At 41.8% G+C, this 24,940-nt stretch overlaps 2 protein-coding genes across 3 annotated transcripts; one reads left to right on the forward strand and one right to left on the reverse strand.

Annotated features, from left to right (window-relative positions):
• Positions 1-2,953: 2,953 nt before the first annotated feature.
• ERI2 (ERI1 exoribonuclease family member 2) lies at positions 2,954-8,882 on the reverse strand. The gene is made up of 8 exons (XM_061367166.1): positions 8,850-8,882; positions 8,573-8,709; positions 8,285-8,412; positions 8,027-8,183; positions 7,422-7,522; positions 6,190-6,271; positions 5,473-5,561; positions 2,954-4,842 (listed from the first exon to the last, which is right to left on the reverse strand). The coding sequence occupies exons 1-8, from the start codon at positions 8,870-8,872 to the stop codon at positions 3,499-3,501; spliced, it is 2,061 nt and encodes a 686-aa protein (XP_061223150.1). The 5' UTR covers positions 8,873-8,882; the 3' UTR covers positions 2,954-3,498.
• Positions 8,550-24,451, forward strand: REXO5 (RNA exonuclease 5). 2 transcript variants are annotated; one of them, XM_061367146.1, is made up of 20 exons: positions 8,550-8,636; positions 9,274-9,387; positions 11,210-11,331; positions 12,178-12,304; positions 13,149-13,233; positions 14,564-14,713; positions 14,875-14,963; positions 15,696-15,811; positions 16,635-16,773; positions 17,344-17,438; positions 18,217-18,319; positions 18,921-19,057; positions 19,378-19,486; positions 19,826-19,933; positions 20,057-20,194; positions 20,694-20,786; positions 21,276-21,495; positions 22,001-22,194; positions 22,708-22,817; positions 24,235-24,451. In XM_061367146.1, the coding sequence occupies exons 2-20, from the start codon at positions 9,277-9,279 to the stop codon at positions 24,302-24,304; spliced, it is 2,316 nt and encodes a 771-aa protein (XP_061223130.1). In that variant the 5' UTR covers positions 8,550-8,636; positions 9,274-9,276; the 3' UTR covers positions 24,305-24,451. The 2 variants fall into 2 exon arrangements, with proteins under 2 accessions (XP_061223130.1, XP_061223137.1); XM_061367153.1 differs by lacking the exon at positions 8,550-8,636 and having other exon boundaries at positions 9,244-9,387; positions 24,238-24,451.
• Positions 24,452-24,940: the final 489 nt, after the last annotated feature.

A 24,940-nucleotide genomic window follows, 5' to 3' on the forward strand; every position in this document is an offset into this window, starting at 1 on the left:
TATTCTGCTCCCAAAATGTAAATGGATGTTAGCAAGATCTCTGCTGATGTTAGAATCATGATTTGAGGATGGAGATACAGTGGGAGATATTTAGGACTCTGGTAGCCAAACTCTTATGATGATGCCCCAGTTTAAGCTACAGCTGTCACTAGCTCCCTAGTGAGTGAAATCCTCTCAGGAGAGGCTGAAGATACAGGCACACATCAATGCCACACTTGCGCCCACAGTGATGCTGGGCTGTGGCCTTAATGGCCAAGAGGATGGCACATGTTCCCTCCTACCTCTCTCATGGGAGCAGAGCAGAGGAGGCAGCAGTGCTGGAGCACCACATGTGCTCTCTGAACATGAGGTAGAGCCCTTACAAAACCTCACTATTTACCAGCTATTAAAGCTAGTCCTGGCGCCAGCTGCAGCATCCCAGGAATTGATACACTGTTGTCATGGCTGAACTGCTGTGGTGTGTGCAGAGCCTCAAGCTACCACCTGAGCTGTGTAGTCACAAAACCAGTCACAAGGCTGTTGCTCCTGGGTTGCCTCAGCCAGAGTGCAGCAGATGTAATCTGGCTGAAGCAAGGTGTTATGGCTCTGTTCCTCCATGGGCTGGTGGGTGGGAAGAGAGACGGAAAAGGAAACAGGAAAAGATTTGGGACTCATGTTCTACCTTCACTCTGAGCTCCACAGAAACCTATCAATCACCTTTCTTACTACATAGGTCTTGTCTCTATAGATGTAGGACTGTTTTTGTAGTCTCAAGCTGTTCATGATGAGGAGCTAAACACAGTTATGACTATCCTGGCAGCAAGGACAGAGCAGAGGTATCACTTACCTGACACAATTGTTCCTTTTACAGGAAAAACTGGTTTTGGCAGGCTGTAGATAGAACAAGAAACAACTTCTGGAGAAGATTCTTTACCTTCTGAAGTGTACTGTTAAAATCTGCTCCTCTGAAAATGAACCTTGGTGTTACTGTACCTTCAAATACATAATAAGGTAACATATTCTTGCTGCCCCAGTGAATTTTTCGCTCAGGAGGTGACTTTATTGCTACTGCTAAATGCATTAGCCCCCTTTAAAGCACATTGCATGCATATGTTTCAAATCACTTCACGTATCAGGCAGGTGAGATACTTTCTAAAGGTCACACTGTATGGGCCTATGCTTTTGCAATGTTGATTTAATTTGCAGAAGTAGCAGAGAGGCCCAATTCCAGATGAAGGAAGTTCTTCATCGACTACAGAAATCAAAGGCAAAGCGTGTCATCACTGATGATTCTGTGGCACCAGCTGTAGGCTCAGTTGGGGCTGAATGCCAGTCTCTGAAATTCAAATTGCTTGTGTCAGAGTGCCATGGAGAAGGATGGCTGAACTCCTGAAGTGAGTAAATACCACTGTGGAAACACCATGGTAATAATGAAAGAAAAGCACAGTGGTTTGTTTTGAATAAGAAAAGCTGGCACACACCAATATATTTTCACCCTGTTAAGACTGCACAGTGAAAAAAGTCTGTTAGGCTTCTGAATTTGTATGTGTCTGGATTAGACACAGCTCCGGCAGAAACAAAATACTGATAGTTCAAAGTCTTTAAATTTATAAGGTAATGTTTATAAAATTGATATAGCAGAGCTCTTCACTCTGACAAGCAGAGAATAACAAATGAGAAAATACCAAACTAGAAGTAAATAAACAACAACAAAAACCCCTCATCCCTAAAAATAAGTTCAACGAAACCCCAGCAATCTCATACATATATTCATACAACACCATGTTCTGAGCTGGTGTTAGCTTGGCTGCAAGTGTAATTTTTCGCTTAGAAAAATGCAACATCAGTCTATCCTGATAACATCCTCACTATGCTGTTACTTACTCCCGCTCACTTTTCTAATTGCCATTTATCCAAGACAACCGCTGATGGATTTGCTTTACTGGCACATCCCTTGTTGATATTTTAATATTTGCCTTATTCCTGCCAAATAGAGACTGTGGAACATTTCCTTCTGTACCAGGTACTGGCTGGACTTGACTTTCTCAGATACATTTTAGAATACACGAGACACTGGCTGAGCAAAGTCAACTCGGAGCAGCATTTTTCACCATGGATTCAAGGGACATATGTATTTGTACGCAAGATACCACACTTTGACCCAAGCCTTTGAGTTAAGTGAGGAGAGCCCAGCAACAAACAGCTCTATTCTCTGTGGCTGCTCTTGCCCAGGTTTTCATTTCCCCTGGCACTGCACAGGGGCAGCATGCAGCACAGTTATAACGTCAACCACATAGCAGCCAACCAGTAAGTTAAGTAGTGAGTGCTGCAAATATGTACCCTCAAACAAGAACATATTTGCCATCCAGAGAGTTTCATCGTACACTCTGCTCTGGATTAGACCACACAACACCTGCAAACATCCACTATTAGGCCTAAAAGTGAAGCACACAAGAAATTGTTCTGGGATTTGTGAAGCACTTATTAGTGCTGTTATTAGAGTAAGTGACAATAGCAGATGAATGAGAATTTCAGTTGCCTGCACCAGGTAATTCAAAGTTAAGGAGTGAAGAGGCAGCAAGGTTGAATTTCTTTAAAAGAGGCACTAACATTATACTCCCTTGCGTCCTCCACACACAGCTCTTCATAATTTGAATAAGACTACCATATTTCATTTTGCATGGAATGACTTTATCATCATATCCATGTTAATTAATTGCCTGTTAATGTTAGGCTGTGTTGAAGAACAGTCAGTTGTAACACCAACAAAGCATCTAAAAAAAGAGCCTTATGATTTCACTTGTTTTTCTACTGCAATTATGAAGAAATTCTGCAAGAGAATTAGTTTTAGGTTTGAATAAATTCTTACCTGATTCCCACCATTTGGCTGTCCAATATGGTATATTTATAGTACATAAATAGTACAGAAGGAGGTGGATTGAGTATACAAATGAAATGGGAAACTCATATAGTCTGAGTCAAGGTGGTGGGTAAATAAAGTATTTAATGAAATGCCACCAGCCTTTTATCTTTATTGTTACTTAAAGGATAAATAAAAACCATTAAGAGTTTAAGAGAACATTACTGCTTCAAGAATCCCTTTTGAGAAGTGCAACAACTTCTAAATACATTTTTAAAAGTTAGTTATAACCATAACAAGTGTATTTAGAAAAAAAATTATAAATAAATATACTATCATTACTAGTCTAGACCTTACAGAATATTTTAAAGTATTTAAAATACTTAATAAAACAGAAATTTAAGATTTATAGCAACAGCTGCTTATACATTAATTTTAGCAGTTAATAATAGTTTTGTCTGTTCTCTTACACATCACTAAAGAGATGCTTTGATATATTGATATTTTTTATGCTTGACTGATTTCCATTTCTGTGTTAACTAAGCAGTGTAATTTCTGCCCCATTCTTAGAATACGTATCTGACATCATTTGACTGTCCTGATTATATTGAGGATGATCAGCTTAGAGTTTAAGATTTGGCCAAAAAATTTAGCAATTTCTAAGTTCGCATGGAGGGCCTAAGACACAAACACTTTTTGTTGGAAGAATTTTCTGAATTATTAGCAACACTTCTGAGAGAGGTCAAAGCATCTGCATTCTGAGCAGGACCATTCGATTTCTCTTTTAGAAGTACATATTCCCACTTGAAGTATCCACAACCTTTCTTATTACCTTCGTGCTTGCCGACAGGACAACAGAAAAATGCTTTGCCATGATTTGGACCAGTGTTTGACACGTACAGTTTTTTAGCTCTTCTGCCACAGTTACACAGAGGGGGAGTTGGTTTTCCATTTTTCACAGCTCTTACAGACTGATTCAAATTGACAGTGGAGTTCAGAATGGCAGGAGACACTTTAGGCAAATTTGAGCTTCTTAAAGGTAAGGAATGATCAAACAAGGCAGTTTTCTCTTGATATATAGCAAAAGACATCTTTTTCGCTGGTGGGAACATTTTAGGACTAGTTGGCTTTCTTTTAGGAACTTCTGAAGGAGTAGAATGACTTCCAGTTACTGCTGATCGCGATGAAATAGTATTTACTCTTGCAAACTGTAACTTAAAAGCTGAGAAATCTGAAGTCTGCCTTTGTACTGCTCCTACTTTATTGACAGTAGTATCAGGACTTTTGTAAATTACAGATTTCAGAGGTCCCAGAGGTACTTCAGTTTTCTGCAAACTTTGATTAGCTAAACTAATTACAGCTGATGGTTTCAAAATTGCTCTTTCTTCAGACAATGGTAAAATGTCTGTACTGGAGTCATCTTTGAATTGAACACAGTCTGAATTCTGTTCATACTGAGACTCTGGTATTAAAGCAACATCTTCCCAGTCAGTCAGCAGAGATAAGCAATCAGAACTAGTACTGGTATCCTCATTGGAGATATTGACTGAGGAGATGGTAGTGGAGACAAGCACTAATCCTGATCCATGTTCAGGAAGGCTGTATCTGGCTGTACTCAGAGGTTGCCCATTGTTCAGTCCTTGCTGAATGCCTGTTGATACAGTGCTGGGATTTTGCTGTGCCTGCTCAAGAGGAACAGGAAATCTGTCAGTACATGCTGTTGAAAAGCTTTGGGACTGAGCAGGTAACTCAGCCCTTGAGTTTCTGGTAGGTACAAAGAGGACTGCTGCAGAGGAATCGATGCAAGTGGTCTGTTGTTCCTCAGTTTGTACAGTAGAATTTATCTTAATTCCAGCAATACTGTTATGGTTTTTCTCAGCCAGAGAGTTTGTTTCGCAAATTCCATCTCTAGATGCTTCAGGTCTGCTGTTACTTCCCAGTGAAGTCTTGTCAGTGGAGATTATAGTCAGTGTTCTGGAAATTAAGTTATTTTTCAGACATGCCTAAGGAGTCCGTAAACAAAAGGAGATTTTGGAAAGTAAACATCCAGCAGTTTTAGGAATTAGTGCACAAAATGAATAAGCATATCATCCTAGGGATATTCTGTTCAGTTCATAGTCAAGGAGCACCTCCCGTATGAAGATAGGCTGAGAAGGTTGGGGCTGTTCAGCCTGGAGAAGAGAAGGCTGCATGGAGACCTCATAGCAGCCTTCCAGTATCTGAAGGGGGCCTACAAGAATGCTGGGGATGGACTATTCATTAGGGACTGTAGTGACAGGACAAGGGGTAATGGGTTAAAACTTAAACAGGGGAAGTTTAGATTGGATATAAGGAAGAAATTCTTTACCGTAAGGGTGGTGAAGCACTGGAATGGGTTGCCCAGGGAGGTTGTGAATGCTCCATCCCTGGCAGTGTTCAAGGCCAGGTTAGATGAAGCCTTGGGTGAGATCGTTTACTGTGAGGTGTCCCTGCCCATGGCAGGGGGTTTGGAACTAGATGATCTTAAGGTCCTTTCCAACCCTAACTATTCTATGATTCTAAGATACTGGTTTTATTATTTGAACAGCTCACCTTTCATCTGTATTCCAGGGCTACAAAGCAAGTAGAAGGGAAAACATGAAGTAGTTACTAACCTTATCCAAAGATTTGGTAACCTTCAGCACACATCCATCACAGATCAGCCTCCAAGCTAGATGGGCAGTATTCCGGGAATCATCCAACCCTTTAAAAGTATGGTTATATTAATACCTTATTTTTAGACTACTGCTGGGGATATGTTCTCATTAGAGGAAAAGTGTAGTCTAGCTAAGCCTTACATAAATGACAGGGATTCACAGAACTCTTGACACAGTTACCCAGTTCAAAAAAGGGAAGCAGAAGTAAAAAATTCTAAAGAATTCCCTGTGTTGCAGTGGCTGAAGGACCAATTCACTGAGCTGAATATACATCCACAAGTTTTAAAATCCTTACTGTATTATTAATTATGTAAAACCAATCATATTGTACTGGTATTCTCTAACATGCTGTCCAGACTTCTCAGGTAAAATCAAGTTTCCTTATCCTCCCCGATTCAGAAATTGATCTTGTTGAATATGCACAAGGGGAAATTACAGAAATGAAGCAGGAGTTTAGCAATAACAGACTTGTATCTTTGAAGCATCAAGCTGTTCTTGTTCTGATGTTTTTGTTGGACAGAACATTGTATATCCTGGTAACAATAGTTACTATTTAGATTAACGACTAGCTATTACTAGCTGCTTTAGTTCCACTGAATAAAGCTAAATAGTAGCTACTAAGCTTTATAAAATATATATATATATTAAAATGATCATCATCATTATCATACTTACCAGAATGTTCCCGTCCTGTAAAAGCTATCCCCAAATCCTGCAAAGCACCATTTAGCCCTTTTGGCTTTCTATTATAGAAGACCTAAGGAAAGAAACACAGGTGCTTAACATAAAGCACTTCAAAACCTCTTCATAGCGAACTGAAAACCATTTCAGAAATAGCATCTTATAAATCTCACAAGGCAATTGTGCAAGTTGGGTATCTTCTTTTTACAGTTGGGATAAATAAGCCTAAAACCGTAAGTGACTTATCCTGTAACAGATTAGAATGGAAAGAACCATGAATCCCTTCTCTCAGTCTTAAACTAATCCATTCTGTCTTAGCTCTGGAGTCATTCATTTGCACTTTATGGCTCACTTTGAAGGCCTTAAACAGAGCAGCATTGAAAAATACAACTATAAATAATATCTTGAGATGTTTAAGCCGTTCCATATTGCAGAGGCACAGACATTAACATATTTGGCATAGGTATAAATTCTTTTTAAATGAGAAACAGCAAATATTGCTACTCACTCCCAGCAACTAGTTTGATCACAAAAAAAGGGGGAATATTCACACCATTTATCTTTAATAGAGACCTAATTCTACTGTCTAGATTAAGAGCCTAAACTCCACTGTCTAGATTAAGAGCCTAAGCTCCAAGTGTCAGAACAGGTGAACTCCTAGATCACCCTCCTAAAGTTTACTTGACCTTCAGTGCTGTCAGCCCCCAGGCTGGAACGCTGTTGCAGCATAGACTATGTAATCTAATATACATTCATTTTTTCAATATTATTAATGCTATTCAGAATATACTTCCTGGTCCAAGTGTAGTTCACATGCTAGGCCTTTAAGTATTTCTAAACAGATGCTGATGATTATCTTCTCCACAGCAATGAAAGGCAGCCATAAAGCACACAAAACGAGGTAAGTTAGGAAGCAAGCAGAACAAAAGGTGTCAGAAAAGTAAAAGGAGCTTGAAAAATTCTCCTAGGAGAATTCATTTATCTATCAAGAGAATTAATTTATCCAACAGTAACACCAAGTTGTTTTCCTAGCATCAAGATTTCTATTAAAATTCAGACAGTTCTAGGGCATGCAGTTTGTTACTGAGCAATAACAGCATGGAAAGAAAACAAATGGGTTCCCCCAGTCACTGGATTGTACAATATTGGCTTGCATCCTCAGATACAGTTAGCCTTTGAGATGATAAAGTGAGTATAAATGCTTCACAGTCTGTGGATCTTCTCACCCTGTATGTTGCTTTGAGATCAATCCAGGAATTTAAAATGTCAGGTTTTCGCAGCTGCTTCCTTTTACACTCATAATGTAAACACACACCCAGGTCCCAGTCTGCAAGGAAAATACCCACAAATAATCTGTCACTAAAGAACTGGCCTGAAGCATGTGTAAAGGGACATAACATCAACATAACAGTAGCATCCTGTAGTGCTGGGCAGGAAGCATAGGCTAATGCAGTGTTTGTAGATAAAAAGCACCAGGGTTGCTGCAATGGGACATCAGGGTTAGTGAATGCCTGTTGTTAGTAAAGAATCACTTTATGTGGGTAAAGATCTCAAACACCTCAAAATCATTTAGACACATTGAGAATAGTGACACAGTGCTCTATGTAAAGCAGAAAAATGTAACAAAGGTCAGACCCTGAAGGTGAAGATGTAGGGAACATATCAGGATTGAGTGGGTTTCATATTTTCAGCCTTACCCCAATATTGGACATCTTTAACACATAATAACAGGGGTTTGGCTCCCTGGAAGTGAAGACAATCTCACTAGCACCACCAAATGTTAATTTTTTTTATGTGTATTACTCCCCAGAAAAAGCAGAACTTCATTTACCTGTCCAAGTAACAAAGGTACATGCTTTTGCTTCTGAAGTATAATTGCTTAGGATATCTCTACCGAATACAATCTTCTTCTCCATTTGTATCTTTTGAATCCATTTCAAAAACTGTGATAAACAAATGCTTAGGGGGACCCCTTCATCAACCTGATTCTTTATGAAACGGAACAAGAAGTATGTGTTAGTATGTACTGAAAGTCATTTGAGGTGTATTTCTTTTTATCTCTAAATAATACAATAAATAGTAATTATACCTGTGTTATGCCAGTCAGTTCTGTGCAAAATTCAGAGAGAACAGGATGCTCCTGGGGCTGGACGTAGGTGTGGAATTCAGATTCAATCTCTCCTGTTGATGTGTTTAACAGGACTGCTGGAAACTCGACTGTGACAAACCAGAAGGAAGAAAACAAGGAAGCAAAGAAGCTAACCAACCAACCCTAAAGCCGGGGAGGCTAGCCAGCTTGTTCTGGTCGGGGGTTGACCTGTCAGCCGCGCAAGCGAGCGTTCGGAGCGGCCCCCCGCGCCGCCGCTCCCGCACTCACCGATCTCGGGTGCGCGCCGCCCCGCGTCCCGCCAGCACGTGGCCTCGAAGTCGATGACGATCAGGTACCCGAACCGCTGCCGCGCCGCCCGCGTGCTGCTCCGAGCCCGAGCGCTGCTCCGCGCCAGCCCCAGCTGCCTGCGGACAGCACCGGCACCCATCAGCGCCCGCCCGGGCACCACCCTCACCCCTTCCTCCCCAGCTCGATCCCTTCAGGAGCCTCACTGGGGCAGCAGCACCACCACCTCCTCCCCCGAAGCTGTCGCCAATGCCCGTACCTGGCCAGGCGCTTGGTGGCCATTCCGTCCCTCAGCAGCAGCGGCGGCTACCCCACGGAGCCGCGGCTTCCATTTCAAACCACCCTCCAGCCGCAGCGGCCCGCCTCTATCTGCGCTGTCGGCGATCGGCTACTCTGGCCTTGCCCGCAGGCAGGCGCAGGCAGCTGCGTGCCGACACGGCCTGCTGTCTGGGGAGGACTCTGTGTTTGAGGTGGGATCCGCGGCTAAAGCCCCTTCTCGGGGTGCCGGGGAAGCACGGGGCGGCTGGGGATCGGACCCACGGCGTCAGAGCTGCCCGGGGAGCCCCGGCGGTGGGCGGGCGCTGGGGGCGTCCTCCCGCGTGAGGGGCTGGAGGAGCCCTCCAGTGTGAGGGGGCCGGGGAGTGTCGCCCCGGCCGCCATGACCCTGCGGTGGTTTCGTCTAGGCCATGGCGAAGGCTGGCTGCCTGAACGGGTGCAAGAGGCCCGCCGGCGGGAGCGCGGAGGGGCAGGCGGCTCGGAAGAGGAGGAAGGTGGATGGCGGCGGCAGGGGTCCTGAGGTGAGCAGCAGGGCCCGTCGCGTCCTGCGGCTGTGCGGCGTTTCCCTCACAGTCCCCTCGTGGTATTCTGTGATGGCGTTCACGCTGGGATGCTGGAAATTCAGCAAAAATGAGTTTTACTGGCACAGGGTTGGCTAAAGGTAATCCCTGAGGAGAATGGTTTGGTTTCTGCCATTTCTGCAAAGAAACATGGAAGTGAACTCACTTGGAGCGTTGGGCGTTAACATTTAAAGAGTTTTTTTACAAAATAAAGACAGTCTCTAATGTATTTTTTTCCATTACGCTTCCGTGGTAAAGGGTGGCTACGAAAAAGCTGCTCCTTTTTACAAGGAGTCACGAGGAAAAGACAATGGGTAATGGGCACAAGTTACTCCTGGGGAGATACTTGGACACAAGAGGAAATTGCTGACAATGAGAATAATCACCCCATTGGAATAATCTCCCCAGGGAAGTGGTGGACACCCCAGCACTGGGCACTTTTTAACATTTGACTGAACATGGTGCTGGGACAGCTGGTCTGGGTCATGCTTTGCATAGAGAGGTTGGACCTTAAGGTCCCTCCCAGCCTGGGAATCTACAATTCTTAAACAAAACAGATCGTGGAAGAAACACTGTGTTCAAGTTTCAGGCTGATGGTAACACCTTGCTCACCCAGGTTGTGACTTACTCAGTGCCCGAAAATAGGACAAGAGTAAGCATGTCTGACCTGTGAGATCAGTCTTATTTGTACCCAATTAGAGACTGAAATTCCTGTGGCTTGCAGGTAGCCTTTGCTTGGTGAAACGAAACTCATGCTGTTTGGTTGGGTTTTTGGCAAACTCTAATTAGGCTCTATTGAAAACAACAGTGTCATTAGTTACTTGTCTGAGCATGAGATGAGGGACTGGCAATTATACAACCCTATTATTGTTATTATTACCAGATGATTTTTAACCACTTGAACCTCGAGGACTGTCACCTCTATTTAGCTTTCTCACCCAATGGCAAATAGCTTTCACAGTGCACCAGCTCAATCCCAGGTGGGCCGGCACTGTCAAAATTAACGAGCACAAAGCATCTTAGCGTGGTGGGAAAACACAGCTTCTGGTAGTTGTTTGTCCTATGGGATTCAATATTCTGTAGCGTTCTGTGGTCTTTTTTCTTTTTCCCTGTAAGCTGTGATGTCTTTTTGTTGCATAAGAGCATCTTTAAATTTTTACAGTCTGAAGGAGCCCCATTGGAACAGGCAGTATAGTCAGTGGAGGGCTCCAAAATCATGCATTTACTTGATGATTAGCTTTAGAATTCATGCATTTGGGCTTAAAAAATTGGTGTGTTGAACTGCGTGGTACAGGCTCCATCTCATCTATTTGCTTTCTTTCTGCAGTTTCCTTGGATTTTACTGAAACTTTTCCTGCAGGGGTCAGCAAACCCACATGCCAAAACAGATCACATCACCATAAGTAAATGAGTTTCAGCAAAACCTTACCTGAAGTGGCTACATATAACACTTATACAAATGCCCAAAGTTATAGAGTAGCAAGTGGGTGAATGGGTTGAGAAAGCAGAACACTGTGTTTGCAAATCAAACAACTTTGTCTCCTTACTACATACATCTACTTACATTAATCTTTATCGAATCCTTGAAGTTAGAATACCCGAAATATTAATAGTAAAATTAATATTGAAGAGTGATCTGAGGGGAACCTTGCCTGTAGCAAGTGGAAGAGTTATTTTAAATATCATTGACTGTATCCAAATGGTTTCCTTTTACTTTATAACTGTCTTGTGAACCTGTGTGATTAGATAAAATCTTTCTTAACAAACGTTTCCCTTTTAACAGGAAAAGTCATCTCGCTTGTCAGCAGCTCTGTTTGGTGAGGACTGTGAGATCAGCCGCGACCAGCTGTATGAGCTGTTAAAGTATGCAGCTCTGGGAAAACGCCACAATGCAACACAGCCCAGGTACAACACATTCGAGAATCAGCTGTGCGTTCCCACATGTTGTGAAAACGTAGCTGAAGGCATATTGGCCGTGCTGGTTTTGGAATACTTGCAAAGCACTTGCCATAATGACAGCCTGTATTATGTAGATACAGGTGCTATTAGACTTGCCCAGAGACCAGAATTCCTGTTCTGACAAAAAATGATACCATTTAATAGTTTTGTTTCATGCAGTTATAAAAAACTAAACAGTTTTGTAGAATCAGAGAAATTCACACTGAGAAGTAAAATACTATGGTAAAGATACTAACACAACACAGAAAATCTGAGCAGTGTTCTAGAGTGTTTTGGAAAAAATCATTTTAATCACTTTGCCCTTTTTCAGGGCAACTTCTCAGCAATGGAGGGGAAAGGCTGAGGAGGGTATATAACCTTGGATGACCAAAGTATGGTCAAATGTAATGACTCTTGAAATGAAACTCAAGGCAAAAATGATCCCACTTTAGATTTTTAGTAGTGAATAGAAAATGATTTTGTGAAACCTTTTTCATGCATTAATTCACTAGACTGCATCACTACAGCTGAAGTTACTCGTGTATTCACATTCTGATGCATATAAATGAGGTATAAATGTCTTGAAACGGTACTGCAGCACAATTTTGCTACAACTGATTCTTTCTTTGCCTCATATATTCTCTTGCTTTCAGGAATATGTGGTTCTTTGAGATAAGCTATAAAGTCTCTTCTCATTGAAGTCATTTGGCACTTTGCCATTCAGTGACTTAAAAGCTGGGCTGGTTCCAGGTTTGTTTTTAAGAGTGTTTGATAATTGTTTTGCTTTGATTTTTTTTTCTTTTTCAACTGCAGCTGGTGCCGTATTTCTAACCAAAGCCACCTGGCTGGGGTCGTGGTTATTGTTCTACATGAAATGAGCCAACTCCATTTCTACAAATTCTATTTGCAATTCAAGCACCTCAGGAAAGTGTTCCGGCATGTAAGTGCCCAGATTGTATCACTGTCTTCTAAACTTCTTCCAGTCCTGAAACCATGTTCCAGGCACTAATCACTGCAGTGAAATTACTGCCTTCTCCAATAGGAAGTGGCCATGTTTTGACTCTCAAAGCAAGCTACTGAGAGGATCTATTTGTAGCCATTGTCAGCTCAGAACAAAGGCCAAGACTTTGATATTAGAAACAGGTTTTTGAGACTTAGGTCTTTGAAGCCTTACCAGGTGAAACATGCATTGATGTTTCATTCCTCTGACTGTTATGCTTCCCGCATCATCAGGATGCCAGCAAGGTTAAAAATATCTCAGTTAATTTGGAATTTACTCCTGAGTGAGTGATGAGACTCTCAGTAGAATTATGGTAGTCTCACTTCATACAAGTTTCTCCCATTTCCCCAAAAGATTAGGAAAGGGATTATTTCAGTTTTCTGAGTTACAAGCAACATTTTTGAAAGAAGAAAGAAAGAAAAAGCATTTTGATTCAGACTTACAGAGAATTCTCCCTGAACTTCAGCAAATGCAGATCGCAACTCAACTGGAAAGTCTGGTACTTGCTTTAGTTTCTGTCAAAGCCTTGAGATTTGCCTTCTTGATCGTATCAGGCAAGGCAAATCTGTCCCTTACTACAAAGAATCCTATATCATCTGTCATTAAAACAGGTTTGGTGGGTTTTGGGGTGTTTTGTCTTCCTTGGGAAAACACCAGACAGATCTCCACTACCTTTTTATCCATCCTTCTCTAAGTATGGATGGTTTGGGCATCAAGAAACATCTCAGTTGCTCGATATTTCTGCTTCTGTTTGAAAGTGTCTGACATGTCTGTTTTTTTCCAGAGATTCATATTAACACCTTCAACTAACTTTTTCGCCAGCCTGTATGGAGAGGGAGCAAACCTGAAGCCTCAGAACTCTGCACAAGGTAGCTTGTTCGGTTTTGCATCATCTCTTTCAACAGTAATTTATGCCTTTGCATCCTGCGCAATCCCAGAATGCTGCTGTGGTAAACTTGTTTACAAAGAAAAATGTACAGTGGCTTAAACCATGACACTAGTTACCCTGACTCAATCAGTAACACTCTGTGGGGCTTATTGTCAGAAGTAGATGCAAAAAGCAGAAAGTTTTTAACATGTTTAATCCAAAATTCTGATGCTTTATTATCCATTTTGTGATTATTTTGCTCTAAGATGTATCTAATAAAAGATACAGAGATATAAATCAGATTCAAGTTAAGTAGTTACTCATTTCTTCTTAGTTTTCTTCATTATACTGAGCAGCAAATCAAGTTAAAAAGATGGGTGTGTTGACAACTGATTTCCTATTTTTATGCTCTTTATAGAGGTGGTTGTAACCCATCAGGATTGTACAAAACCTGCAAGATACAACAGTGTGAACTTCACTGAAATTGCTAAAGTGTAACAAAGAATCTTGAATTGGAGTCCTAAATGAGAGAATGGACAGCTGTTACTTTCAGTGTATTGGCAAAGTCCTCTAGCACCCTGACTGTAAACCTCACAGATCTGAGAGGTCAGGTATATTTTTCTTTTAAGTGCAATCTGCAGAGAGTCATCTACAGATTATTTAAGTTTATACAGCTGTGGATTCTGGTGTCAGTTCAACGCTTGCTTCTTTGTGAGCCACACTTAGAACGCATTTTTTCCTGCTAATATTACAGAAAAGAATTTCACAAAGAGGTAATAATAATAATAAAAAAGATAACTTATTTTACAGCGTGCATGAAGTAACAGATGATTACATTGTCACGCTTACAAGGCAAGTTTGTTTTCTCCATCTCTGGAAGGAATGTGAGACACAGACTTGTGATGCTTCTGAATCAGCCAGCAGTCTGTAGCTGAAGTGGGAAATGATTCAGGTTTCCTGAATATCAAGTATATTTTTCACATATACAGAGTATATATACTGTATACATTATATATAGTATTATGTATATATAATTATTCACATATCATTTCTATAGTGTATGTATGTATAGGCACACAATGAATGAGATGTAAACTGAAGATACAAAAATATATAAACTGGAGGAAAAGAGAGAAAAATAAACTGGAGATAGACAGACTATTATCTGTCTGGCTGTCTATCTGTCTCTCTAGTCTATTTCTCCAGTTTATTGTTCCAGGCAGTGTTTTCCTTTGAAATGGTGTAGCCTGTTAGTGTGCATATTAATGCAGAAAACCAACTGCAGGCAGGTAGTTCTATCTGAGCTTGACGGATGCTTCTGTATTTTACAGGTTTGACTTCTACTGGCAGTGAATGTATTCAAAAAAACTCAGACTTGCAATGTGATCCCATCATTCGGAAATACGGAATAAAACCCCAAGGCCTTACTAACTATATTCTAACTTTAGAAGAGCAGAGAAAAAATGACTATCCCATAAAAGGTCAGTTTTGGGGGGCTTTTGGTTGGTTGTTGAGGGTTTTTTTTTTTGTGTTTTCTTTTGTTTTTAATTTTGACGGTTGTGATATGTTTGGTCATATAAGATCAGTGATGAGTTCTGGAAAAGAGGTCTGTTTCTTATTCATGGGTGTCTTTTCATTCCAGGCTCCCCAGGATCTAAGGGCTATATATATACAGAGTGTGATCAGCAGAGGACAGACAGCAGCCCTCTCTTTGGTCTGGATTGTGAAATGGTAAAAATAAATGTGTATGGCCTTACAAAATGCAGTCAATCAACCAAACTTCTACCAGCTATTCCACCCTGTGTATTTGCTAGACCACTTCTGATACATTAGTATCTGCTGCCAGCCCCTTCATTGATGGTACCAGTGCTAAGGCAGGCATGAGAAGGACTCAGGAAGTGGTTCTGCAATGAGACAGAAATATCTTGAGCAGTGCAGCAGAGTTCAATTCTGTGTTGGTTGTCAGAGCAGCAGCTGGATCTGCCAGGCCCATCAACAATGTTGCAGTAACCCCTGACACTGCTGTGGAATTCCTCCTCCCAGCCCTCCCCAAGGTGTGGGAAAGGAAAAATGCTTCCCTATCACACATCTTTCCTCTTTGGCATCAGCACTGAGTAATTAATGATACAACCTAGACTCTGCTTTTAAATCTTCTTTGGTGAAGATGCGCTCAGTGACAGCTCTGCCGTGCACAGCACAGGCTGGTTCTATGAAATCAGTACTTCTTTATAATGGTTTTCTTTGTGTTGTGCTTCCCTGTGTGTTTGCTGTGCTAATGGTGGGCATTTAACAATTAAAATGAAGTATGCTACAGTATAAAACAACTAGTTATGACTGGTAGATCTCCAAGTTGAGTTAACTCCTTAGTAGTGATGCTGTCCACAGCCAAAAGAGATGTTAGCAAAGGGTTTTGAGTAGCAGCATCATCCTGATTCAACAGTTGTTTCTGCTTCTTCCTCACAGTGCCTGACTGCAAAAGGGAATGAAGTCACTCGTGTCTCTTTGGTGGATGCACAGGGTCAATGCCTCTTGAACGAACTAGTCAAACCTGAAAACAGAGTGATGAACTACCTTACCAGGTGACTTGCACAGAAGGTTCTTATCTTGTCATCTTTAAGAGCTGCAACCCTTTCAAATTAAGCCTGTTACACAGGACCTTTCAGAAGGCTTTGATTTTCACAGATGCCTATTGCATTTCACTCCCTGTTAAGAACAGAGTTCTTGCAGTGTGATTAGAACAACCAGCATTATGTATACACTCTGCTACACAGTGCCTGCATGGCTACTAGGCAGAAGCATTACCATTGTGCAGTGTTGTAGGAAAAGTTCTGTTACAAATTAATGATACACAATGCAAGTTACTCTTTACTGCTGGGTATAAAATAAGAAGGAGGGTAAGGGTACAGGATTGCAGTCTGGATCTCTCTGCTCCATAGTTAAGTTTGCTTATCTGTACAAAATTAATAGAGCAGCTCATCAGCTTGTATACACCTCTAGGGCTGGGCTCAGGATTATAACAAAAGCAGGCAAAACTCAAGCCTTGTCTTTTCCAAAACTTTGCCTGGCTTTATCCAGGAGGTGACGTGTCATTTCCTCAAGTTTCTTGGAAGCATCTCTTTCCACCATCAGTCTTGTAGCATTTCTTTACCTGTGCTAGCTGGTTCTGAAAACTGCATTACTTAAGAATAGGTTGTACTTGAGAGAAAGAAACTTTCAAAACCAATGTGGTAGCACTCATAGTAGTTTACTATACCTGTAGTATATCCTCTTACATTGGAACAGAAGGCAGTAAATAGTGTTCTGTCATTACTTACACTGAGTTCATATTTTACATGCCTTGCTCATAATATAGCTCAGTAGGCTAACATGTTGCTTTTACTTTATCCAACTTTTGATTTGAAGATTCTCAGGGGTCACAAAGAAAATGCTGCTTCCAGTGAAAACAAGACTGTCAGACATCCAAACCAGACTAAAAGAAATGCTTCCTCATGATGCAGTATTGGTGGGTCATTCTCTAAATGCTGATCTTCAGGCTTTGGAAGTGAGTATGCTTTTAAGAGTATTTTTCCCGACCCTGTGATACTTATTTCAGACCTGAAAACTCCAAACAATTAATCTTTTTGTTAGTGAACATGTGTTAATTGTTTTTTTTTTATTATGAATAGCCTTATGTCTGTAAGGATTTAAAAGAGAAAGACTCTCTACATCTGTAAAACTTGCATGGGCTGTTCAGAACACAAAAGGAAGGGAGGAGTCTGTCCAGACATAGATACGGTTGCAACAGAAGCTTTAAGTCTCTGCTTTAGCCAGATGCTTCTGATACCTCTGTCATGGGAAGAACTGAAGTCCTTCCTATATTTAATTTAACCAACCTAAAATGCTTGAATCATAATTAATCTTCCTAACCCAATCTAGGTCTTCCCAGTAGAGTGCTGATAGGAGAGCTGGGCTTGTTTCATTATTCCCGTTTGCTCTGTTGTTGTGGATCAGTTATCTGTCTCCGAGAAACTGGCAACTGAAATGAGAAGGCAGAGGCACAGATAATAATGGAGTTACTGCCCCATTTTGTATGACTGCTGTTCTTAAGTGGGTTATGTTTTTTCTCCTCCAGATGATCCACCCCAGCGTTATTGACACTTCACTGCTGTTTGCCAGAAATGAAGGTCGAAGATTTAAGCTCAAATTTCTAGCCAAAGCTGTTTTAGGGTAAGATTATTGCTGCCTTGTAATGAGAAATACTAGAAATTGTCATAGTGGGTCATAATGAAATTTGAAAGAAAAGAGCAGACTCTGCAAATAGACATGTAAAGGGGAATTTACTGCCTGCTGGAAACATCAGGCAGCATAATAAATTGGCTTGTGTTTCAGCAAGCGGGGACACTGTGACCCAGTCAGGTTTGAGTCCTAACAAAACGACCTTTTCTGTGGGCCTGTAGCAGTACCAGCATATTGAACTGCAGAGCAACAAAAACACTCTGGCTCACACAAATGAAATTAGTTGCAGTTAGCAAGAAAGAAAGGCTAATGTATGAAAGTATGATTTACTGACATAAATTATATTCCTTGGTGTACTAGCAACCACTGGATAGTATCTCTTAGTGCTACAGTTCTCACTATTCACATTAATATTAATACTCTGCAGTGCCAAACTTCAGTGAGTTGTTGGCTACTTCCCTGTCTTTGTGCAAATTGTGAGCTGGGTCATTGGTCAAAGAAGTACAATTAAAAATAGCCATGCATCAGAGTACCAAGTATTAGCACTGCTTGTGTCAAACCCAGTAAACAGTGTTTTGCTCAACATTGCAAAAACATTTCTTGCAGTAACTTTGGGGAGTATTTCACAAGAATGCTGCTGCACAGAACTGAAAACCGTTTTGGAGAGGGGAAGCTATTTTGCCTGAAAAGGACCCAGTTTAGAAAAGACAGGATGTTGGTCAGTGTGGAAACAGATAACCTGCCTGTACACCTGATTTTGATGCCGTAGGAAGGAGATTCAGTGTGAACAGAAGCTTGGGCATGATCCTGCAGAAGATGCTAGAGCTGCATTGGAATTGGCTCAGTTCTTTATTGAGCAAGGACCAGCAAAGGTAGCTACATCTAATTTAGATTTCTGTCCTTAATTGCAGAACATACAAGTTGTGAAGGAAAAAAAAAATCATTTCTCTCCATCCTTTTGTTGATTTAAAAGAGAAAATGGAGCTGTGGTAGAGGCTTCAATTTTGACAGCTTGTTACTTTCAGCATATATCCAGGTATCTCAATAACGTGAGAATTACCGGTGTTTCAGTACTCCCAACACTGACGTGAATCAGCATTCTGCTGATCTTGAAGAGGGGTATTGAGTAAAGAAGCATTGAGACACTTCCAGCCTACAAGAATGCCTGTCATTTTTCCACATGAAAGAAATGAGAGACCTTGCATGTTGTGGTAGTGATTCAGCTGGCTTTATGAGTCTCTTGCTTGTGTTGTTGATTTCTGAGAGAACTTTTTTGGAGCTGATTGCTGGTTGATGCTGTGAGTGCTGCATGCTTCAAATGACAACAGAAGATAATAAGGCAAGAAATTAATGTCCATGTTTGTTCACTGCTGTGGAGTGTGCCTATGTGACTCATAAAGAAAGCACATGCTTTTTGGTTAGCTACAATTAGCTGAGATGAAAGCCAACTGTTAATCTTCTTCCTTCCCCAAGGTAGCAGAACTAAACTTGGAGATGCTTCTGACAACTGAAAAACTGGCTGAGGACCCAGAGAACAAAGCTGCATTACAGCCACAAGGATGTAGAGTCGAGAAACAGTTGAATGAGCCTCCACATTTATCCAAACCATGGTAATAAGATTCTCAAATATACATGTTTTTTTCTTCAGTCAGACTCTCAGTAAAATCAAAGAAGTCTGTTTTGCAGAAGCCATCAGGATCTTCAGAGAGACACAAATAATTATAGCATAGCACTGATAAACTTACTTAGAAGTTGCATGTTATATTTCACAAAGCTTTTTCTAGGCTTCTTTTGATGTTGAGGACAAGCATATTTTTTTTCAAATATCTTCAATGAACTGTATCATTTTTCTCTGACAAGCACTTCTTAAAAGCTTTTAATTCACGATATCAATAAATCCTGTGATTCACAGCATTCTTCTCTCTGCTAGTTTTTTAGACTGCTTGCAGGTGACTGGCCAAAAACCTGTCCTGTTGGGCAGACAGGGACTAGACTCTTCTGGTCTGTGTCAGAGTAACCTGAGCACTTCAAACAAACAGGTGAATGGGCTTAGTGAGTGGGTTGGTCTAAGCAAGCATCAAAGTAGTTCAAAGTTCTTGTTCTGGGAGTGGGTAGATGAGTCCTATTTTAAAAAGCTGACTGACAGTACTGTTAGCAATAGTGTTAATACCGGGTTAGCTAAATCCATTTTAACATTTTGGCACTAAGCTTTGATCTTCTACATCCTCTCATGAGTCACTAAAGAAGAATTTCTGCCTGAGGGCTTCCTTGAACAATAATGAAAATTAAAGTTGGGAATTCAGTTCTGTAGCTTTGTTTCTGCTCCTTTGCAGTACAGTTCTCTTGTATGTCTGAGCCTTATACTCTTTTCCCTCCAGATTCTTCAGAGAGCCTTAGAAGATGTTCCCCTGTCCACATTCAGTATCATTCAGTTCAGTTTGGGTCCAGAGTACATTGCATCTCATCTTCCTGCACTTTGTGAACAGGTACTATTTTTTTGAGAATAGTCTTCACTGCTCAGCTTGGAAAGAGACATTATTTATCTGGAGGCACCAAGCGGTTAGTTCCTTTGCTTTGTGAAGTTCCTTCTGAACTCTGTGTTCCTACAGGTGAGAAGCAAGCTGACTGACATGCTGAAAATTTATGCAGGTCCTTTTGAAGAAGGCTTTTGCCTACGCTCTGTGAAAAAAGAATTTGGGAGGTGTGGACCAATCCAGTCCCTCACAGTGGTAACTGAACCGTACAAGGTAAGGAGTGCTGAAAGCGTTAAGCTTCCTGATGGGCAGGGCAGAGTAGACTCCAGTAATCTCTTGGAAAAATATGGATTAGAACCACTGAAATACCAGTTACTCCATTTGGTTTTGGGTTGTTTTTTTTTCCTGGTGGTCGAGGCATCGGCTACAACAGTTCAGGTTATCTAAAAGTTGTTGCACAGAATGACAAGAATAAACAGAGCTCATGTGGCTTTACTGTGCTGTTGAATACAGGAGTACTTTGAGCATGGAGCTGAGATGCTTTTTGAACTTACATGCTGAGGCCTTTAGTGGCAAGGGAGGACAAAGTTGTTAACTGATGAACTAACTGAAGCTTGTTTGTAACAGATACTGTGTATGAAGTGTTAGATATATTACCACTAAACCTTTTTATAAAAAGAAAACACAACTTTATTGAGAGCTCACTTTTTAAAAAGGGAGGGCTAATGTGTCTTATTGATCAGCCTGAAGTATCTTATCATTCTGTTTCAAGCCTTATGTCTGTATCCAATATGAAGTGCTAGAAGCTGCCCAGCTTGCTGTGGAAAGCCTAAATGGAGCTGAGGTAGCAGGATCCTGCATTAAGGTAAACAACACAAATAGCAAAAACACAGGAACAGCATCCAGTATGTCTCTTAACATCTACTCCCAGCCTAGCATCTGGGCAAATGCTGGCTGTTTGTGCTGTTACAATCTCCCTGTCCCTAGACAATTTAGGGCCACTGGCAGAAAGGAAATGGTGATAGCTCCCTTCTTCCTTTTCTGCCTGTCAGCAGAAGGGGGTTAGAAAACATTGTCCTCTAGCTGCAGCTTCAAAAGGAAGAACCAAGTAACAGGGTGTTAAAATGCCATATACAAATTATGGAGTTCTTAATATGATAGTGGTTCTGCATTACAAACATAATCTTTCTTCCTTTTTTCATGATTAATTAAGTTAACCTTCATTAGTCATATTTTTTTCTAGAGAGAGAAAATAGCCTGTCAACTGTTGGTAATGGGGGGAAATAATTTGCTGTAGAAGCTCAGAACACAGAGCTGCTGGGGCTGATGTTTGTGCCTGCTGGATCCACCCCAGGTCCAGAGACCTGTCACTGCAGCAATGCTTGACTGTGATGATTTGATAAAGGAACTAGAACTGGATGTAGAAAATGAAGGTGTGATTTATGTGGCGGGGCTAAAGAAGTCATTAACAGAGATGGACTTGCAAGAAGAATTCAGCCAGTTAAAAGACCTGGAAATACTGTTCCTGCCAAAGGACCTCCAGAGTGGCAAGCACAGGAACTGCTGTTTCCTCAGTAAGTAGCATCGCATACAGCCTGCTTATTTCCTTCAAGTAAGCTTATTTAGCAGCCCTTGGGACTTTGCAGAGACAGAGCAAGAACTACTGCCAGTCATATGTCCTCAAAGTGATGGTATTTAAAATACTCCAGTGAAAGGGGGTATTGTTTGGAGGAGCAGTTTACAGCTAAATATTTTAAGGGGAGGTGTGAACCTGCTAGAATTTTACTTCAGAGTAAGTTCCAGGATAGCTTATTGGCTCCAGTACCTCAGCGTGAGGGCTGGCCACTATGCAGCTCCACACAGACAAGTAATCACCTCAGAAACCTGGGTGAGTGCTGTTGTGGTTAACTGGCAGTTCTATGGTCTGATGTTTACCTGTAGCAAAATGAGGATGTTTGCTGCAGTGATTTCAGTTTCTTATCTCCCTTTTTCTCCACATCTGTAGCCCTGCCCTGCAGTGCCAAGGAACAGGGCAGCAACATCCCTGCCAAAGCACATCCTCTTCTCTTTGTGTTTCAGAATTCCAGGAATCACAGAGTGCTGCAGATGCCCTTGAAATTATAAATGGATGGACTGTGAAGGGTAGCAAACTAAGAAGTAGGAATGCTCTTGCTTCAGGTCACCTCTGGAGATGGATTTGGCAAATGAATCACAGCAATGGGAAGCAAGGAAGACACATCTTATATGAGAAGATGGAGCAACTGTCTGACTCTGTGAGTTTAAGGCTGTGCTGATGTTCGTTGCATTTAGTGAGGAGGTACTGCCCTGAGAACTAGGAGTGATAAATTTGAGCAGATTTAGGTGTAGAGCTGCATATGGCAGGAGGGGCTCCTTGTGAGAGGAGAGCAGAAAGGCTGCCAAGGATCAGCTCCCACAAGGCAGTTTGGAGAGGTAATATCATGTGAGATATTACAGGGTACTGTATGACCTTAAAACCAGCATAGCTGTGATGCTACACAGGAGCTGAAGCTATCACTTGAGAGCAGATGGAGTTATGTACAGGTGTAACAGGTGGTATGGGAGTCAGAGGGAGAGGTGACTAGTCGTGTAGCCATATGGGTGGGGGTGGGGGGGCAGATCTAGTTGCAGTAACCGAATCACTGCTGTCCTCACCTCTTTGCTCTCAACACTGCCTGAGGTCAGTCTCACCACACCTGCTTTTAAGTGTGATTGCTACAGATCTGCAGATGAATTGGGGATTTTAATGCTCATATTCTGTTATGCAGGAGCAGGATCTAAAGAAGAAGGTGAAGAAGTTAGACCATCATATCAAAACGCTTTATAGAAGTCTTCAGAATAATACCCTGTGTGTTGTTCTCTTTCCTGGAGTGAACAGGTAACTTGCCACTGATTTTGCAAAGTGCCAAGGAAAATACATAGCCAAATAGTTTTATCTTAATCTATTAAAACCCTGCACAAGGAAGTGAAAGCCTAAGAGAAGGCCTGAAGAAGCTGTTGTACTTCTTCAGTCTGACTTTCATGTTTGGCCAGTAAAACCTCAGCAGTAAGTTCTGCTGAAACCACTTTTGTCGCAGATGGGCCAGATTAGCAAGGCTGAAGTACACAGTGTTGATTAATTACACGGGTCTTCTCAGTTCACCTGCCTTTCCCAGCTGTATGTTCCATCCCTATAAACAGCAAAGGTAAGTTTTACACCAGAACCCAGCAGTTTCCACAGCAGCCAGTTTTTTGAGTGGTTGTTTTTTAAAATGACCCAAGTGCTGCAACTGAGGCCCCACCTACCAGCTGTTGTGCTATGGTACCCTGATGTGCTTCAGCCACAGCTGATGGTTTATGCCCTCATTCTTAGGTGAGGGACACTGCTGGGAAAAAAGAACACTTTCAGTGAGTCCATAAGCTTCTGTAGGAAGGGACAAGCCCTGGAGTTGAGTTGGGCTTCAGCACTAATATTGGGGATGCTTGCAGCTAGGGTGGGCTTCCTGCATTTCACACTCTGGAGCCCAAACTGCCAGTCATTGACTGCTTAATTATTAACCATCAAGGTTAAAGCTTGCCTAGACAAGGCCCTAGTTGCCGAGTACATACTTACTTCAGCAGTCTTCTATTCTCTTACTGTGTCACTGGTCAGACAGCCAAGTAAAGGTCACATCTACCCTTGGTTTTCTTCAGTTTCCCTTCAACAGAAGGGGTACCATTCCTTGTGGAGACAAAAGACATGCCCTGAAATAGGAGCAGGGAGGCAGGGCTGCTCGGCAGCATCTCTTCTGCCTGGCCAGGCAGCCAGGCCAGGTTCCCCTCTTTTGTAAAGCTTCCTGAGAAGAACGTTGATACTATATTACCCTCTGCACCAGTGTCCCCAAAAAGGGAGATTCATCCCAAGCCACAGGAATATTTAGGCTTAACAGCAATGACAAGCCGTTTGAGCAAGGTTGCGTGCCGAGGGCTGCTCTTAGGGTGATTTGCTCCAATTATTCAGTTTCCAATAACTTTGGTTTTTTAAAGAGTATGGTTTTGGTTTGTTTGTTTGCTTGGCTGGGCTGGTTTGGAGGTTTCTTCATCCCAGGCTTGGAAGAGGCTTCTTATCTACAGGACTGTTTCCCAGAGGACTGGCAGCCCAGGGGAGGTTTCTTGATCAAAAAGAATGCCAAATAATTATTGAGTGGGGAAAAAAACATAGCTTTTCCAGTCTGCTGCCTCTGAGGGTTGCAGCTTCCCACCACTAAGACCAGCAAGCTTATTGTGTGCATCAAGGCTACCCTGAGCAGAAATGACGCCCCTCATTTATGTTGCAGCAGGCACGGAGCACAGCCTGGCCTTGGTCTGATGGCAGTAAAAGATGATGGAGGGAGGAGTGCTCACTGACTGCCAAGTTTTTAAGCAAAGTCTTTTGTTAAGATATTTTTAATTACTTTAAATATTGATGTCTTTGTAAAGCTGTCCTACCATAAGAACAATAGGCTTCCACTCTGTATCTTTTACAAAGTCTAAAAATAAAAGCTATTCAAAACATCTTAAAGCACAAAACTTTTTTCCATTAACCCTTCCTGCTATGGCCATTTCCTTTGGCAGTAGGTGAGGTAGGCAAGGGCATGGGAAGAGCTGGGGACAAGCCAGGGGGGAGTGTTGCTTAAAAGCCCATCTTACAGGCTGGGCTGTATTCACTGAATCATTGCAGGCTGCAAACCAGCAAGCTCAGTTCATGCAGTACCTGCAGCAGCTGCTCAGTGTTGACAGCTGTCCTCAGGAATTGTGTGGATTTCTGGCAACACAGTGTGCCAGCTTCTGAAGCAGTCACGGCCTCCTTTCTGGGAAAGCATTGTACTTAGTCCATGGAAAGGAGGAATTGGTGATTCATACTTCTTGGACAATCTCCACTTAATCCTCCCTCCCTCATCACTCCCTATACCCTTCACACACAAAAAAAAAAAAGAAAAAAGAAGTTGCAAGGGCTGTGTTAAGGACAGCACAGTCTGTGGGAGCTTCACACATCAGTGCTTT

Source organism: Neopsephotus bourkii, unplaced genomic scaffold (genome assembly GCF_033783945.1).
Source record: "Neopsephotus bourkii isolate Nb327-2 ecotype Australia unplaced genomic scaffold, CSIRO-AGI_Nbou_v1 NB_126, whole genome shotgun sequence".
Taxonomy (NCBI): domain Eukaryota; kingdom Metazoa; phylum Chordata; class Aves; order Psittaciformes; family Psittacidae; genus Neopsephotus; species Neopsephotus bourkii.